This window comes from Brachyhypopomus gauderio, chromosome 7 (assembly GCF_052324685.1).
Source record: "Brachyhypopomus gauderio isolate BG-103 chromosome 7, BGAUD_0.2, whole genome shotgun sequence".
NCBI lineage: Eukaryota > Metazoa > Chordata > Actinopteri > Gymnotiformes > Hypopomidae > Brachyhypopomus > Brachyhypopomus gauderio.
The window spans coordinates 29,944,406-29,962,176 of record NC_135217.1 but is presented as its reverse complement, the minus strand read 5'-3'; the positions used below and the strand labels follow the sequence as shown (position 1 = coordinate 29,962,176).

Below are 17,771 nucleotides of genomic sequence, written 5' to 3'. Positions count from 1 at the left end.
TTGGCCGGATCCTGCTCAACAAGCGGCTAAAGGATGGTAGCATCCCACGTGACTCTGGAGCCCTCCTGGGCCTGAAGGTGAGTCCCGCATGGTCCCGCATGGTCCCGCATGGTCCCGTGGCCACAGCTTTTGCTGAATTTTTGCAGGATTCACTAGTCACATGCCTAATCATTAGAAGTCTGTACCAACTACTGCAGCAGTGCAGGTAAAATATGTTAAAAAAAAATTGCCTTCAATGTTTATTTACATTATGGGACAGTATATGTCTTTGATGCAGTCTTGTTTAAATAGACTGTTCCATTTTATACAGACTGGTATCTATTATAAACAGTTATGTGAGACTGGCAGGGGAACGCATGCACTCAGATCGGTAAACGTGAGTGTGTGGGTGAGGGAGCACTAGCATCACCCTCTTGGTGTGTGTGGCACCGTGGTAAAAGGGTGAAATGACAGGTGTGTGTGTGTGTGTGTGTGTGTGTGTGTGTGTGTGTGTGTGTGTGTGTGTGTGTTTGTGTGTTTGTGTGTGTGTGTGTTTGTGTGTGTGTGTGTGTGTGTGTGTGTGTGTGTGTGTGTGTGTGTGTTTGTGTGTTTGTGTGTGTGTGTGTTTGTGTGTGTGTGTGTGTGTGTGTGTGTGTGTGTGTGTGTGTGTGTGTGTGTGTGTGTGTGTGTGTGTGTGTGTGTGGGTGTGTGTGTGTGTGTGTCCGGAGATGGCCTGCTTGATCCTGACTGAGTGAACTTCCTGAGTGTGTGTTGGTTCAGTACTGCCCCGAGTGTTAGCTGTCCAAGGCAGCGACTTACTGATCAAACACGGGCCTTCCTGTGCACACACACACACACACACACACCCACACACACAAACACACACACACACAAATGCACATGCACACAGACCCACTCCCCCACAGTTCTCACATTACATAAACCCATTTCCCTCCGGGAGACAGCCCCGTAATCTCCTTTTGTACGTTTGCATTGGGCCGCCATTAGTGCAGTTTTTTTGTATGACGCTTTGAGGGGGAAATGGGGTTGGGGCCTTACAGACCTCTGGGCCTCTTTCCAGCAGTCTGGACTTTAAGCACCATGGACAGCTCCTCCACAAAATAATGAAAACGCTAGACGGGTGGTCTGGTTATCTCTAGCGGTATATTTGATCAGCTGTATATGAAGCAAGTCTTTAACTCTGGTAATGTTTAAAGTGATGTTTGAGATTTTGTAAATGCATGAATAAAATATATTATTGAGTATAATGTATTGGACTGAAATCTGGAATCGCTTTCTGATCCTCCCTCTGTCCTGTTTGAGTTTACTAATAGAAGGCGTGGTAACCACATCCATTAGCATGAGCTTTGTGAATTTATCTTAATTGCTGCAGTTACTCCATATCTTCACTTTAACGCTGGTGATGTAAGACTCGTTTGATCTCGAAGTGCTAATGAAGGTGTGGCTGTCGGGCAGGTGGTCGGGGGCAAGATGACCGAGCCGGGCCGACTTTGCGCTTTCATCACCAAAGTAAGGAAAGGAAGTTTAGCGGACACCGTTGGACACCTCAGGCCAGGTATTCATAAACATACTTCATTGACATCCCTTTGTTGCTTTCATCATGTCGTTTCATGTTTTCACTATTCTAAAGTCACTTTATATATCTTTAATATATTAAAATCTTTAATATTAATATTCCTATTAATTGTACTGGAGTCTTTTAGGTGCTACAAATACGTTTTCCTTTGGTTTGTCATAGGTGATCAGGTCTTGGAATGGAATGGGAGGAACTTACAAGGAGCCACGTTTAAAGAAGTTTACAATATCATTTTAGAATCCAAGCCAGAGCCTCAGGTGGAGCTGGTTGTCTCCCGACCAATCGGGTAAGATCTTCCTCATGGCAGGCGCTGTTGTACGAGGGACCCGCCCCCCGCTGTGCTACAAAACAGAGCTGACCAAAGCACGTGCTGATCTGGGATCTGCTCCCTGCAGCATATTCTGGAACTCATGCAATATGTGCTAGCGAGCGGAACTGCTTGCAGTTCAGCCCTTAAGAGACTAATGTGCTGCTTAGGATCATTAAAAGCTTCTGCTCTCTGTTTTAGCGTCTATTGATTTGACTCTTTCGCCCACCGTTTCTCTGTCTTTTCCCTATTCTCTCATTGCAGAGATATTCCCAGGATACCAGACAGCACGCACACACAACTGGAATCAAGTAAGTCGCCACCATGTGGCCAGACTGGGTCAGTGCAGTGGGGTGAACTCATAAAGCTAGTCCTATAACCCAGTTTCTGCAGAGGCACAATGTGGTGTGACATAAGCCCACATGTGTCACACCTTTATCAGTAACCCCCTCCCTATTCATTTCCTCCCGAAGGTTCCAGTTCATTTGAGTCTCAGAAGATGGACCGGCCATCCATATCCATCACATCTCCCATGAGCCCCGGCATGCTACGAGACGCACCTCAGTATTTATCTGGCCAGCTCTCAGTGAGTTCCCACAATGCACCTGGCTTCAGCACAGTGACAATAGGGGGGGAAAATGGTGTTTGTTATTTAAGAGAAACGATTTCTAAGGTCACACATACTTTTTATATTCCTGACTTTCTACAAGAGTGTACATTTCAGTTCGTTAAAAGCACGCGCAAAGATTGCTGTGACATTTTAAATGAGTTGTCTGACACTGTTTATAGTCAAGTTAGTATGTCTACATCCATTTTCTTTTGAGGTCACTTTAACTCACCCAGTAATTTTGATACTAATAGAATGATGGGATACATCATCTGATAACGCCGCCATAAGAGGTCTTGTTTAGATCCCGAACCACCCGTGCGTGGTGCCACCAAAGCCGTGGTAACCGGCCACCTCGTGTTCCCGCGGCCTGGTTAAGAGGCGGGCACGCGCTCGCGTGGCAAGCTAAGCTCCCCCGAACGGAGCCGAGGTGCTGGCCGTGTTACGCTGGGGCGCGGGGGCGAGCACCTGCCCCGATCGTGTTAGCCCTGCGCCTCGCGTTCCTCACTGCAGAGCTGCAAAGCCTGCAAAGCTGTAAGGGCTTCACGCCTGATGATTATACGCCGTTCAACTTCAGTGGAGGAAACTGCAGCAGTCTGGAGATGGTCAGGTCCTGACTATAGATTTAAGATTGCAGTCTTTAATACTGTGAGGTGTTTATTTGTAGGGGGACATGGGTATGAATATATCCGTGTGTGAGTGTGTGTGTGTGTGTGTGTGTGTGTGTGTGTGTGTGTGTGTGTGTGGTGAAGAGCATAAATTGGTATGTTTCTATGCATTTGTTGTTTGCTGGGGTGGAGATTCAGTTTAAATGCTTGTGCCTTTTGAGATTCCGCAGCAGCCATTAGCCCAGCGAGAGTCATGTGATTTATGGAGCCAATCACAGACTTGTTCTATAGTTATTGGGTCAGTGGAATGTGAGAGGCTATTTACAAAGAACTTTTTCAAACCTAACAGTCACACAAAGCAATGCAACAAAAGACACACAGAAATGTCTGACTGTGCCTCTTTGTATCCCACCCTATCCTGTCGCCGTGGCTGCGGTTATGTCTCGTGATTATATTAGACCATGTTCAGGTGTGGAAGACACGCAGGCTGTGTTCGGAACCACCCGCAGTGTTTCGACTGAATCTCTCCTCCACCTCCCCGAACGTTGCTGGTGTCCTTTTGGGTTTTTTGCTTTATTGCATTGTTCATTTGTTTTGTTCGTGTTGTGTTTATTTTGTCATTAATTTTGCTTACCCAGAGCCAAAGCCTTAGTAGGAGAATCGAGCCTTTTACCCCTAGGGTTCAGGTAATGGTCACTGTTTACTAGAAAGACTCCTCCCCTCCTGTCCAATCCCCTCCCCTTTAATCCTCTGCTTCTACTGAATATGCACAGCAAAGAAATGGCTGCGTGCATTTCTGTTTGCTCGTGTGAATTGTACTGTGTTTTTCTTTTTTCCGTTTAAATCGTCGTTGCAACTCTCGCTACTTCATGTCTGAACTCTGTATGATTTGCAAGGCGCCTGCGGTCATCTGCATGATGGAATCAGAATGGGGAATATTTGAAGAGACACGTTTTTGGACCAACACACCACAGTCGAGCGTCAGTTTATAGTTCCGTTTCCGTGATTGTGTTTATGCGGTGATTATGCAGGTAACAATTGAGTAAAAGATTGTCTCCGAGTTCTGTCAGTTCTGTCAGTCGTGTCATGCTGGATGGTGAAGGATCGTGTCTCTTTTTAAATGTTACATCGGTGCTGAGTTTGCAGGGACGACCCAATTTGATTCTGGTTTTTCCGTGTAACCTGAAACTGCTTGTCAGATTGAGTGCTGACAGGTTCAGTTCCTCTGTCGAACTGGGGGGTGAACAGTCACTCCGTTGAGGGTCTGGTGTTTCGTTCATTCAGGAGTTAACACTGCCAGTGGAAGTTTAATCTTGGAAAACATTTGTTTAAACACTTCTTTGGTGACGCGTACTGTAGGTGCGTGTTGCATTTCAAAGCAACAGTCCCCTAAACGTACTCTATGTTTTCCAAACAACAACAAAAAAAAACATTATGGTTGGTTGTTTCCAGGCTAAATAGGTTCTGCTAGTCCTTTTCGTCATCTCCAGACATCATGCGGGTTTAGCAACGAGAATGAGAAGAAATTACAAGCAACCTGTATGTGAATTGCCTGGGAGTTATGATATCTGTCCTTACTGAGTTACATTGTGTGCTATAGTGTCTTGGCTTTCATAGCAAGAACACTGTCCCAGTGGTTCACTGTTAGGGGGGGCAGGTCCAGAGACAGAGAGCAAGTTCAGAGGAGTTCAGACAGGGGTTCAGAGGAGACCAGAGACCGGCACAGAGGAACGCGCATAAGCTTTCTTTGGGGGGCAATTAGCATACTCAAGCTGCATGCTAATCGGATGCCATATCAGTGTTATTTTTCACTTCATTGAAACACATAAAAAAATTATTTAAATGTTTTTTTTTTTATTGATACATAAAAAAAAAACACACCCAACCCATCCGTCAGCTGAAATGTTCCTAATATGGCGCGGTTAGTGGAGAGTCTGAAATCAGTCTGTATGCTTTGCGGATTGCGGAATGGGCTTCAATAGCATAAATGATCCCATTTATGACCAAAGTCCTGCTGACCCGCTGAACCTCCTGATGCAGGTTCTCACCTTTGATTGTTTCCATGCTTTCCATGCCCTTCTGTGAACCTTTACACAGAGGTCTGTGTAAGCCCTGCTTGAAGACAAACGACCGACCCCCAAACCTCCCAAACCTCCTTGCGTTGATGGCAAGTGCGGGGGGAATACTCACACTGTTCCTGGGCTGTTGGTGTTGGTGGTGGTGTTTACCTTTTGTTCGGTTGTGTTTGTGCCGTGTACCACTTTGCTCTCTCTTCGTGTCTCTGTGCTGCCTGTGCCTCACTGAGCAGGGAGCTCAGGTGTCATGTGCATGGGGGCCTCCCCTTCTGCTGTGTGTTCGGGTTCCCGCCCTGCCCCTGTTTGCCTTGCTGGTAGTGGGGCAAATGTTTCCTGCCCCTGTTTGCCTTACTGGTAGTGGGGCAAATGTTTTCTGCCCCTATTTGCCTTGCTGGTAGTGGGGCAAATGTTTTCTACCCCTGTTTGCCTTGCTAGTTTTGGGGCAAATGTTTCCTGCCCCTGTTTGCCTTGCTGGTAGTGGGGCAAATGTTTCCTGCCCCTGTTTGCCTTGCTGGTAGTGTTACAAATGTTACTCCCACACCTTGCTCATAATATAATTAAATATAATGTACAAACTTTGTTACATATAACAGACCATGCTACATACAGTGCATGAACAATTACAAATAGCAATTTAGGAAGAATTTAGTTTCATGTTGGTTGGGTCTTCAGTAATAATAATAATAATAATAACAACAACAACATTGGGCAATCGACAAACTAAAATAGTTTGATCTTATCTTAGTCATTTATATTTCTTTTTATTTGCTGAATTCATATTTCTTTTTAGAAGAAATCACATTTATATTACTTATTCATATATAACTTACTTATTCATTATAACTTACACTTAAAATATCTACAAATATGTACAGGTGTATCTTCACCTATATGTGCATTCTACATGTGTCCTGTGTAAGATAAGTCTCCAACAGTAGACACGGTGTCAACACAGGGGTCAACACAGGGGTCAACACAGGGGTCAACACTTCCTTTGGCTGTTCCATACTATACTGACATACAGCAACAAAAAAACAGGATGATAGTGAAATCTCCAAAACACATTTGAATTCAGCATGCAAACATATATAGGAAAGAAGGTTTTTAATGTAATGTAGTAATTTAAGTGTAGAAAACAAAAGGTCTTCTTTATAATGCACATAAGACATTACCATAACTATATTCAATTAAATAAAATTCAATAATTATCACTTAACATGATCAAAGTCATAATTATCCCTTAACATAATTAACACTGTAGAGTCGAGACACTCCACAGAAGGCAGGCACTTCGTAGGACGGCCCACCCCTGTGTTCCACCCCTGCGTCCCGTAAGGTCATCTGCTCTCCGTGCAGGTTAAACTCTGGTACGATAAAGTGGGCCATCAGCTGATTGTCACCATCCTGGGGGCTAAGGACCTGCCATCACGGGACGATGGCCGGCCGAGAAACCCTTACGTCAAAATCTACTTCCTCCCGGACAGAAGGTAAGGGTACGGAAGCCCTGCAGGGACCCCAGAAACCAAGTTAGCAAAAGTTCAAATCGTGAGCAGTGTATTGTATTCTGCTCACTGCAGTGTGGTGAACTTTGAGATGTGGTAGACGGAGTGTTTAATGTACACCTTACATGGACATATAGTGATGAATCCTATGTGATGTTGTAGCTGTCCTGTCAAGGGAACACTTGACACATGTTTCAGGTCTTTAAGAGTTCTAGAAACATTTCAGTTTCAGAGAGTGAGCCCAGAATTTTCATTTGGTGACGATCATACGAAAGTACGGCGGGTACTGGCAGTTGCCACTAAAAGCCATTCAAATTCCTGTTCCCACAGTGACAAGAGTAAGAGGCGGACAAAAACGGTGAAGAAAGCGGTGGAGCCCAGATGGAACCAGACCTTCGTGTACTCACCTGTGCACCGGCGGGAGTTCCGGGAGCGCATGCTGGAGGTCACGTTGTGGGACCAGGCACGCGTCCGCGAGGAGGAGAGCGAGTTCTTGGGGGAGGTGCGGCCATCGGATCAGGACCCCCTGGTTTGCCATGGGGTCCTACCCAGTTTAGCGCTGTCTTGCTCTTGGTTGAGCCCATGAAGGACTGAAGGTTCTTTAGTTCTCCAGGGCTGGAGTCACCAACCCCTGATTGGCTAACTCGGTGATTGGCTAACTCGGTGATTGGCTAACTCGGTGATTGGCTAACTCGGTGATTGGCTAACTCGGTGATTGGCTAACTCGGTGATTGGCTAACTCGGTGATTGGCTAACTCAGAAATGGCTAACAAATGGCCAGTCATGCTCATTTGCCTAGACAGTCTATGCTTAAATCAACACGACTGTTCAGCAGATTTGAGAATGCTGTTCTAGAGTTTATTCCACCAATGACCTGCGCCTGACCAGCACTTGACGTGTTAGGGCTGTGTGGAACAACCAGCTCCATGAGTGTAAAGTGAGAAGACAGTAAGAGTTCCTCCCAGCGGTGTGGCTGTGGTGTGCTTGATTAGCAGGTCTGCGTTTCCTCTGTTAGATCCTGATTGAGCTGGAGACGGCGCTGATGGACGACGAGCCACACTGGTACAAGCTGCAGACGCATGACGTCTCCTCCGTGCCCCTGCCCAACACCTCCCCCTACCTGCAGAGAAGGGCACTGCACGCAGACATGCCTCCGCGTCGACTGCAGAGTACGGATTCCTTCTGTTCAAATCACTCCGCACGCACACTCTATGCCAGTATCACTTACTTACGGCTCCCATATCATGCCTAAAGTGTATATCCCAATGGAGATCAGAGCTTAAGTATGGTGTCACTCCCTTAAGTATGGTGTCACTCCCTTAAGTATGGTGTCACTCCCTTAAGTATGGTGTCACTCCCTTGGTTAAGACTTAGTGTGCTCTAAAGGTCACCATGTCCCTCTCAGTGGTCTTTTGTGACTCACAAATACTAGAAACCTATGATGTCAAGTCATGCTGAGTTGGTCGGTCTCCTATTAACCAGCGAGAAACAGTTTGAAACAGTTGGTCGGCAAGATTTGCATGACATTTCTCTTGACCTCATTGTCTTTGCAGCTCAAGGCCCGTATTCGTACAGTTCAGGTAAAAACCACTGCATGTCCTCTCTGCCCCCTGCGGGGTTGATCATGAACCCCTCCATACACCCTGCGACTAGACCCCCCCCCCCCCCCCCCCCCCACCTCCAAGTTCTTCCCTCTTGCCTCTGTAGAACGAACGAGAACAGACCAAAAAGAAAAATAAATAAAACAGTGCCATCTCCCACACGCCTTCCCACAATGCCCCCTGATCGTCTTCAGCAATGCTGTGCTTTCCTCTCTTCAGTGCCGGCTTGTCTGAGTTCCCTGGAGACTAACTTTTACGTAATTGACAAGCTAACACATCAGTGTGAAAAGCTGTCTGTGTTTGTCGAGTTGTTTTATGCTGTTAATTTGCTGTGTCTGGCTGTCCATAGCAAATTTGTGCACCATCATCCTTGAAAACTGGTCCCCTTGACTGGTTTTCTGGCTGTTGTATTTTCCATTCTGTGTTTTTGTGTGCGGTGTCCTGTTTTAAAATGTGCGTATTTATTCACCGATCTCCTGATTTTTAACCTCAAAAATAACCATGGCTGTCTCCCCCCCTCCGTGGTGGTAGGGGGGTGTCAACCCTTTTGTCTGAAATGTATCTAATTTAATCTTAGTCATTGGAAATATGAATAAGACTGTGGTGAGACAGAGCTGACCAGTATATACATGGAGTGCTAAAACAGTTTATGTGAGTCTGAGTCAAAATGCTGAGGGAGAGAGAGAACGAGGGAGAGAGGGAGAAGTACAAACAAGTGCTGTTCGCCTGTCATTCCTGCAGCAGCTCAAGTGTCTTTTTGGTTTAAGCTGAATGAGTTGTGAGCTCGGGGACCTGAGGTGCCACTGCTCAGAGATGAAGTGTCTGCTAACACCGTACACCCATCCACAGTCTGCAAGGGGCCCTTTGACTGATCGGGTTGCCTGTCGGCATGTCAACTCTGAAACCGTCACTGCCACGGACCGAGTCAGAAATGCTTGACTATGTTTATTTCCCGTGACCGAAGTGAAATTTCTCAAACAGAATGAAAAAAGGAGAGGGAGAGAGAATTTATTTTCTCGGTGCAACACAATGCCGGAATGGCTTCGTAAAGACGACGTGGAGTTGACTGTGGAACAGGGTGGAGCGCGTTGGATTGATGTGCTTGATTCCCTGTGAATGGTTCGACGTGATCGGTCACTTAAAGCTCTAGATAACTCGTTTGCTTCTGCAACCATGGACGTGCTGATATTTCAGAGCAGCACTGGAACGTCAGATCTGAGAATGTTCTCATAGATGGAAGTCTGTACAGCCACTTAATGGTGTCTACTTGGTAATACATTTGCTGAAGATACCGAATTCTCAGAATCACTAACAGCTCTGTCAGATGAATGTATCGATTGCTTTTGCCTTTGCTACCAGACTACGGAGTGCAGGGTGATTATCTTACACATAGGCAGTCCAGACATAGTCCAAATTGCTCCAGGCAGTGTCTGTTCAGTGTCCGTCCAGTGTCCGTCCAGTGTCCGTCCAGTGTCCGTCCAGTGTCCGTACTGAGTACATCCTGTGGTCATCCACTGTCAGACCGGTGTCTGTAACTTTTGTGCTGTTCCATTCTGTCCCCTGCAGGATCTCACCGGATCAGTGACAGCGAGATCTCAGATTATGATGGCGAGGATGGTGTGGGCGTGGTGTCAGGTACACACACACACACACACACACACACACACACACACACTTCTGTGTGGACTCAGCCGGCACCATCATATGATCATATGATTTGTAGAGTTCAGCATGTCCAGATTAGGCAAGAAAGGCGATTATTTTAGAATAATTTAATTACGTGTGTGTGTTGATCCAGAATTGTAAATGAGAGAAAATATATATGTATATTAGAATATATATTAGAATAAATATATATGCTTATATGCTCAGCATGTAGTTGAGTTTAATCTTATGAATATTATCAGTCCAAGGTAACCAATGGGGTAATTTCTCAGGTTTCTGTTCTGCCTGAATACACCCCAATAATCAAACAAGCTTTTACATTGTTCATCTGTAACCCGCTGATCACTTCTTAAAAGGCTGATAAGCAATAGCGTGATGACACAGCGCATCTGTTTTACAGCCCTGGGTCTTGTAGTCTTTTATAGTCTTTTATAGGCACTACTTCTTTCTGGCCATGAACGTGTGTGCAGACACGGACACAGCTAACGTAGAGCTGGTCTCTACAGCTGTGGTCTCTACAGCAGTGGTCTCTACAGCTGTGGTCTCTACAGCTGTGGTCTCTACAGCAGCCAGTCTGATAGAGGGCACACGCTACAAACGTCTGCTCACACACCCACTTGCCTTCTTACAACTCTTAGGACATGCGCAGCTAGGCACCTTGCTTCTTCTTCTCCCTTCCTATCTGTTTCTCTCTCTTACACACACACACACACACACACACACACACACACACTTTCTCTGACTCTTTCACTTTTTGTGTCTCTTTTAGTTTGTATTAACACACCCACACCCTCTCTCTTTCCCTTTCTCTGTCTTCTGTCCCTCACTCTGGCGTTCTCTCTCTCTCTCTCTCTCTCTCTCTCTCTCTTTCTCTTTCTCCGCATTTCTCTCCCTCATGTTGGCTCAGTGTTTCTGCCCACCTCCCCCGCTCCGAGGTGCTGATTCGGTTCTTCCCGCTGCAGGAGATGATTACCATTCAGAGGAATTATGGGTTGCTGCTTTTTCCCCCCCTAGCTGTAGTTTGCAGCTCTGCTGGCTGTGGCCAGGCCTGCTGGAATGTCACGTGTGTGTGTGTGTGAAGAGAAGGCTTTTAGAACTGACTGCTGTGATCCAATGTAAAGACTTTTAGTATTGATTTGTAGTACCCCCCCCCCTCCCCCCCCTCCCAAGTCTGTTAGCTGGTTTTATTTAACGGTGTCCAGTCTGTGCTGGGCCTTAAGTTGCACCCACAATAGAGCACTGTAGTCAGACTATTCACTCCTGCCTGTTTATAGTGTGGAGCACTTCACTGGGTAGCAGGGCCACGCCCCTCACTCCCCCCACACCACTGACCCGGGATGGAGAACCAGTTGCTTCCATCTGAGTGCCTGTTTTCAGCCCTTATGGGGGTCTGGGATTTGGGAGACATGTTTTCTGATTGGAAGACAAAGACCATTTTACTGATCGGATCACATTAACATTACCATCTGGCCCTTGACAGGAGTGTAGGGATTAGCACTACAAGTGTAATGGCATATGGAAATATTTAGACAAAAGATTGTTTGCATTTAAGAAAGAAATCTTGTAGTACAAATCAATATGATTAATAGATGTCCATAGATTTAAATTAATTTTAGTCATGCTAACAATTTAGTCACACTGTCCCTTTAATCCTGATTGGTTGATATTCCCTCACCCTTTTTCTGATTCGTTCACTTCAGACTACAGGCAAAATGGAAGGGACCTCCAGAGCTCCACCCTCTCAGTGCCAGAGCAGGTGCTATCGTCCAATCACTGCTCACGGTCAGCGGACATTAACCGAGCACGCTCGCGGTCACCCAGTGTGCCCCCGCCCCAGAGGTACAGTGCCTTATCCTCTTCATGTAAACTTTGCCTCTACCTCCCCCTCTTTGGCTTTTATTTTGAAATATTCTGTCCTGTATGCTAATCTGACTAAGATCAGAAGTAGGGGAAGCAGTTAGCATTATCTTAAATAATGCTAGCTGTGTTCATTCGATGTCCTTCATTGTTACAAAGCATTCTTGAGAGAGGTTTTCTTTTAATGTATGCCCTTCTCCTCCGAAAATCTGTCACCAGTGTTAAAAAATGTACATTATCTTCAAATTTTCCTTTAGGACTTCACATAAACAAAGACTGTGTTGTCTTTATTTTATTTGAACCTTTTTTGAACCTCAAGAATGACTGATCAGTGAACAATGCCAAATTAAAGGAAGATTTAAAGTGAAACACTTGTGTTGGTTTTAAGAGAGACTACTGGAAGAGTACTGTGAATTTATGTTATGTCAGTAGGTCTATGTGATTTCTGACGTATTTCTGAGACAAAGCATGTAACTGTGCTTTTTAAAATGTTTTTTTTTTTACACAAAACATTGGTGTTTTTAATGTGTATTTTCTAAATGTTATATTTGCATTTGTATGTGTCTGGATATAGATGGCATCAGATGAACTTGTCATTATTCTAATCACTGTCATTCGTGCTAACTTGCCATTGGTCAAACTGTGATGATACTGATAACTTTCTAATTAACAGCATTTTTTAGCTACTCAAATGAATGTGATTTATCTTTTTAGTGAGTTATAAATATGTATATATTCTTTCAACATAAATAATTATGTAGCCCTTATATAAATGATTATGATAGATTGTAAAGTGAAATACAGTATATCACATGAGTTTCAGTGGGGATAAAATGAATTCCTCCTTCAGGTCTAAGTGTGTGAGAAAGTTTGGGAATTGCTTGCTGGTCACTGTACTTTGTTGGACCGTGTTGTCACTCTAAATTGCTCAGACCATTGTGAGCTTTCCTTGCTTTCCTGCTCACCCCAAGTGGGAGAAAGATCTTTTCCCATTTCTTTAATTTTTTCCAAATTTCATCTCTCTCCTCTCTTCTCCTCTTCATTCTCTCCATTCTTTCCATGTGACTGCAGTCATTTCCTCACCTTACCTCGAACCAGACACAGTCAGCCTATCCACCATCAGCAGAAGGAGCTCAGGTAGAGCTTACTCCACCCGTGTCAGTACCACCTCCCTGCCTCTCCACCCGTGTCAGTACCACCTCCCTGCCTCTCCACCCGTTACCTCCCTGCCTCTCCACCAGCTAGACCCTCAAGGTTCCTCCAGGCTGGAGGTTCATGATGCGTAACGCAGGCTAACCATTTTCACCACAGCAGCTCATAATCGCATCTTAACTTGTAGTCTAAAATGTTCCATTTCGTCCTTGCTTTGCATGAATGTCCTTGTCCAGGAGGATCTCTGGCTTTGAGAAACCCCAACAAAAATCAGTGAAGTGAAAAATATATGCATAATTATGCCTATATTTCAGAGTATCCAAATGTTAAGCTACTGTATAGCCTGAAGCCCATTTTGTTGCATTGTACACATCATCCAATACATTGAACTCATCTCCACATCATGTGCTTTGAAATCCCATTAAGAATCTTCCTTGTCTCATGTGTTTAACATTATTTCACATAGGTGTCAACTCAAGACACGGTAACCTTATTATTCAGCCTCCAAACTGGATGCATTCAGGATCTTTATTGTGAAACATTACTTTAATAATCATACTACTGACTTCATACTGAATCTGGAAATCATAGAAATAGTTCTATGGTTAAATAGCAAATCTGTCTCTCATACATAGTTGGATCAGTTTTTGAGGCTAGGTTTGTTTAGTCACAGTGCATTTCCCATGAATCTTTGTGTGTTTATGCTGCCAGTAGCGATGGACTGTGAACATAATTGAACCACAGTGGTAGGAATGCTGGTGGTACAGTGTTTATGATGATTGACTGGAGTTTATGGTGAAAACGTATTAAGCTAGAATTCCTGTATCACAGACTTATATAGACAAAAACACAGACCAAAATTGGGTTGGGTTGACACCTGTGATTTAATTTACAATGAGTTCATTATTCTTCTGTCTACTGCATAGTATGGACTGTTGAAGAGAACTGAGATGTTAGGTTCCTGAGGAACAATCTTATGATTGTTTTGTTGTGTAGACCCCATACACAACCTTGTAGCTGAAGATGTCTATGTGAAAACATGTCCAGCACCAGCCTACATGTTCTGTACGTTTGGTATACGAATCCCATAAACCAGTGTTTCTCCACCCAGCCCTTGGGGCCTGATGGCTCCACACTTTTGCTCTAACGTAATTGTTGGCGATTTAGACTGAACAAAGCTTTGGAACTGTTAAGTGGCCCCCGAGGATTGGTTTGAGAAACACTGCCATAGACCATATTCTGTACACACAAACTTTACTTTGAACATTATTTTTCTCAGAACATTTGGATAATTATATTGTAATGCAGTATACTGTGGATGGTAACCAGATGAAGTCCAGGAGGTCTTGATGTGGGTCTTCAAGAACTCACAACATCCCTCATCATCATGGTCTGTGGGTTTTATGCATTGCATGTGCAGGTTGTAAAATTCCAATGAGGTGTTCTGGTGGTAAGCTGTGGAAAGGTAAGAGGAGAGGTTGCCTTCTCTCTCACTCCGACTTTCTTTCTCATCCTCTATCTCTGGATTTGCCGCCATCTGGCAGTCAGTCAGACACGCCGAGTGGGGTCTGTCCCCCCCCCCCCCCCCGTCCCCCGTCCCCCGTCCCCCCCCCCCCCCACTATGCTTGGAAGTTGTGGTGCCATCAGAAACGTGGGGTAGTGGGTGAACAGAACTGTCAGTGCGTGCTCTCTCTCCTGTGCTCTCGGGGGCCTGTGGTGAAAAGCTCACCAGGGCTAGAGTCGATATTTCAACCCCTGCGCTGAACGGGCATCCTGGTACAGAAGCTTTCTGGGGGGGGGCAAGAAAGTAATGATAAATGTGCAGTCCAGAACAAAGAGTGAGAGACACTCGAGGGAGGGGGAGGCAGAGGGCGGGTGGAGGGGGGATTCTGGAGATAAGGAAGAGCAGAGAGAGGGGGGGGGGGGGGGGGAGAGAATACAGGCAGAGGAAAAGATGGGTGCTCCCCAGAGCAGGGCCAGTCCTATCTGGTAGAAGCAGGTACAGAGAAGACCGCTGGGACACAAACCACAGCTATTTATATCCAGGCTTCTGAATCAGTGCTTACAGTTTGCGAGCGTGTTCCATTAAAGCTTTCTGTCAGAGATGGTGTGAGCCCCATACATTCCCCCAACACAAAAACACACACATTGATTTTCTGGAAACCTGAACATGCATCACTAACCTCTACAGAGGAAAAAATAACCTTTTTAGTATACTTATAATTTATTATTCATTTATAATTTATGATATTAATTGTTCTGATACTTCATATCACTGTCTAGTCTGTAGCATTATTATGTCACAGAATATATTCAGACAACACAGATTCTTTTAGATCACAGGTAAGCCAAGTAGGCCACATGTTATTGGGCTTGAAACAAGTGCTTTAAATAGTTGGTGGCTTTTGTTCAGCGTTGCACTGTGGCTCGATTTAAAATGACTGAGCATCTAAAATGTTACATGATTACGAGGTGCTAATATCTGTGACCTCACAATGTGCAAAGAGTGAATGAAGGAACAAACCCTCAAGGTTGATCTCTCTTTCAAATCCCAGTGCACAGGCTGAATTCCTGAGAGAGAGACAGTGGAAGATCATTTCTGACATGGCCATTTCTGCCTTGACGTTAAAGGTGTCATAGCGTAGCTTTGTGTCATAATGCTGTAATGTACCATAATGCTGTAATGTACAATAATGCAAGCACAATTTGGGTTTCACACACACACACACACACACACACACACACACACACACACACACACACTATACTGCCAAAAGTATTCGTTCACCTCCCTTGACTCACAAATGAGTTTAAGTGACGTCTCATTCCTAATTCATAGGGTTCAATAGGGAACAGCTTCAACTCTTCTGGGAAGGCTCTCCACAAGGTTTAGGAGTGTGTTTATGGGGATTTTGACCATTCTTCCAGAAGCGCATTTGTGAGGTCACATACTGATATTGAATGAGAAGGTCTGGCTCTGCTCTAATTCATCCCAAAGGTGTTCTATCGGGTTGAGGTCAGGACTCTGTGCAGGCCAGTCAAGTTCATCCACACCATACTCTGCCATCCATGTCTTTATTCTGTGTTGGAAGAGGAAGGGGCCAGCTCCAAACTGTTCCCACAAAGTTGTGAGCATGGAATCGTCCAAAATGTCTTGGTATGCTGAAAAACCCCACACCATAATCCCCCCTCCACCAAACTTTACACTTGGCACAATGCAGTCAGACAAGTACCGTTCTCCTGGCAACCACCAAACCCAGACTCGTCCATCAGATTGCCAGATGGAGAAGCGTGATTCATCACTCCAGATAACGCATCTCCACTGCTCTAGAGTACAGTGGCGGCACTTGATTGATACAGCTGCTCGACCATGGAAACCCATTCCAAGAACTTGAGCTAATCTGAAGGCCACATGAAGTTTGGATGTCTGTAGTAACTCTGCAGAAAGTTGGCCACCTCTCTGCACTATGCTCTACAGCATCCGCTAACCACGCTCCGTCAGTTTACATGGCCTACTCAACCTGCTGTTGAACAGAGTTTCTGCTGTTCCCAAACACTTCTATTGGTGCCAGAGGTCAGAGGAGAATGGCCAGACTTGTTCGAGTTGATAGAACGGCAACAGTAACTCAAATAACAAAGGTTACTCGTTACAACTGAGGCATGCAGAAGAGCATCTCTGAACGCACAAGACGTTGAACCTTGAGGCGGATGGGCTACAGTAGCAGGAGACCACCGGGTGACACTCCTGTCAGCTATGGTAGGGTCAAAATTTGTCATCAACAACATGAAAGCATATCAACGGTTCAGGCCGGTGGTGGTGCAATGGTGTCGGGGATATTTTCCTGGCACACGTTAGGCCCATCAGTACCAGCTGAGCATCGTGTCAATGTCACAGCCTACCTGAGTATTGTTACTGACCATGTCCATCCCTTTATGACCACAGTGTTCCTATCTTTTGATGGCTACTTCCAGCAGGATAATGCGCCATGTCATAAAGTGTGAATCATCATATTGGTTTCTTGAACACAACAATGAGTTCACTGTACTCTAATGGCCTCCACAGTCACCAGATCTCAGTCCAATAGAGCACCTTTGGGATGTGGTGGAACGGGAGATTCACATCATGGATGTGTAGCTGACAAATCTGCAGCAACTGTGTGATGTAATCATGTCAATATGGACCAGACTCTCTGAGGAATGTTTCCAGGACCTTGTTGAATCTATGACACGAAGGATTAAGGAAGTTCTGAAGGCAAAAGGGGGTCCAACCTGGTAACATCAAAGTGTACCTAATAAAGGGGTCTAGGAGTCTATATATATAAGTACATTTGTCACCTAGATTTTCCCTTTGACATCTGAGTTTCTTGCCTGGTTGCGTGCGCATAGAGTTCTGTGGTGCCTGCCTGGTCATTCATCTCAGCTGATTGGAGCAGAACTGAGATGAAACCCCAGAGTGCCGGTGTTATCTGGTTCTGGACAAGCAAATAACGACCAGGGCCACAGCTCGCATTGAGTGCCAGAATTCAGATTGCAGTGAATCGTTGTTTCTTTGACAAGCGGGTTTGGAGTGAAGTGTGCTTTTCCGAAGTCACTCTGTTGTTTGCTAGGCATGTGTTTACAGAAGCTGGTAAATATAAGGTTGCCACGTCCTCAAAGACCAAAAAGACATGCGTACACCGTCACATCAAGGAACCCATAGTATTTAAATACTTTGCTACATGTGATGGGGAGGAGTTATCAAATCCCTAACACTGCTGGCTCCACCCATGACCCCGCCTACAGTGAGCACCCATGAACCTGTTTGCCCTCCATAACATTCTT

The 17,771-nt window shown here is 45.2% G+C and overlaps 1 protein-coding gene and 1 long non-coding RNA gene across 8 annotated transcripts in view; one reads left to right on the top strand and one right to left on the bottom strand.

Annotated features, from left to right (window-relative positions):
* Nucleotides 1-17,771, top strand: part of rims2a (regulating synaptic membrane exocytosis 2a) — a 126,015-nt gene that overhangs the window by 62,404 nt on the left and 45,840 nt on the right. For 4 of the 7 annotated variants that reach the window (XM_077013090.1, XM_077013089.1, XM_077013087.1 and 1 more), the window contains exons 9-21: nt 1-77; nt 1,456-1,555; nt 1,739-1,862; nt 2,148-2,194; nt 2,357-2,469; nt 3,737-3,784; nt 6,530-6,660; nt 7,006-7,177; nt 7,691-7,844; nt 8,229-8,255; nt 9,843-9,911; nt 11,642-11,780; nt 12,870-12,935. The exon at nt 1-77 is cut by the window's left edge and continues 43 nt beyond it. In XM_077013090.1, the coding sequence (XP_076869205.1) occupies nt 1-77; nt 1,456-1,555; nt 1,739-1,862; nt 2,148-2,194; nt 2,357-2,469; nt 3,737-3,784; nt 6,530-6,660; nt 7,006-7,177; nt 7,691-7,844; nt 8,229-8,255; nt 9,843-9,911; nt 11,642-11,780; nt 12,870-12,935 (1,267 nt within the window). The remainder of the gene's footprint in view (nt 78-1,455; nt 1,556-1,738; nt 1,863-2,147; nt 2,195-2,356; nt 2,470-3,736; nt 3,785-6,529; nt 6,661-7,005; nt 7,178-7,690; nt 7,845-8,228; nt 8,256-9,842; nt 9,912-11,641; nt 11,781-12,869; nt 12,936-17,771) is intronic. The other 3 variants (XM_077013092.1, XM_077013091.1, XM_077013088.1) reach the window with 1 other exon arrangement.
* Nucleotides 6,261-7,237, bottom strand: LOC143519534 (uncharacterized). The gene is made up of 3 exons (XR_013132461.1): nt 7,083-7,237; nt 6,801-6,886; nt 6,261-6,677 (listed from the first exon to the last, which is right to left on the bottom strand). It is a non-coding gene; the product is annotated as an uncharacterized LOC143519534 (long non-coding RNA).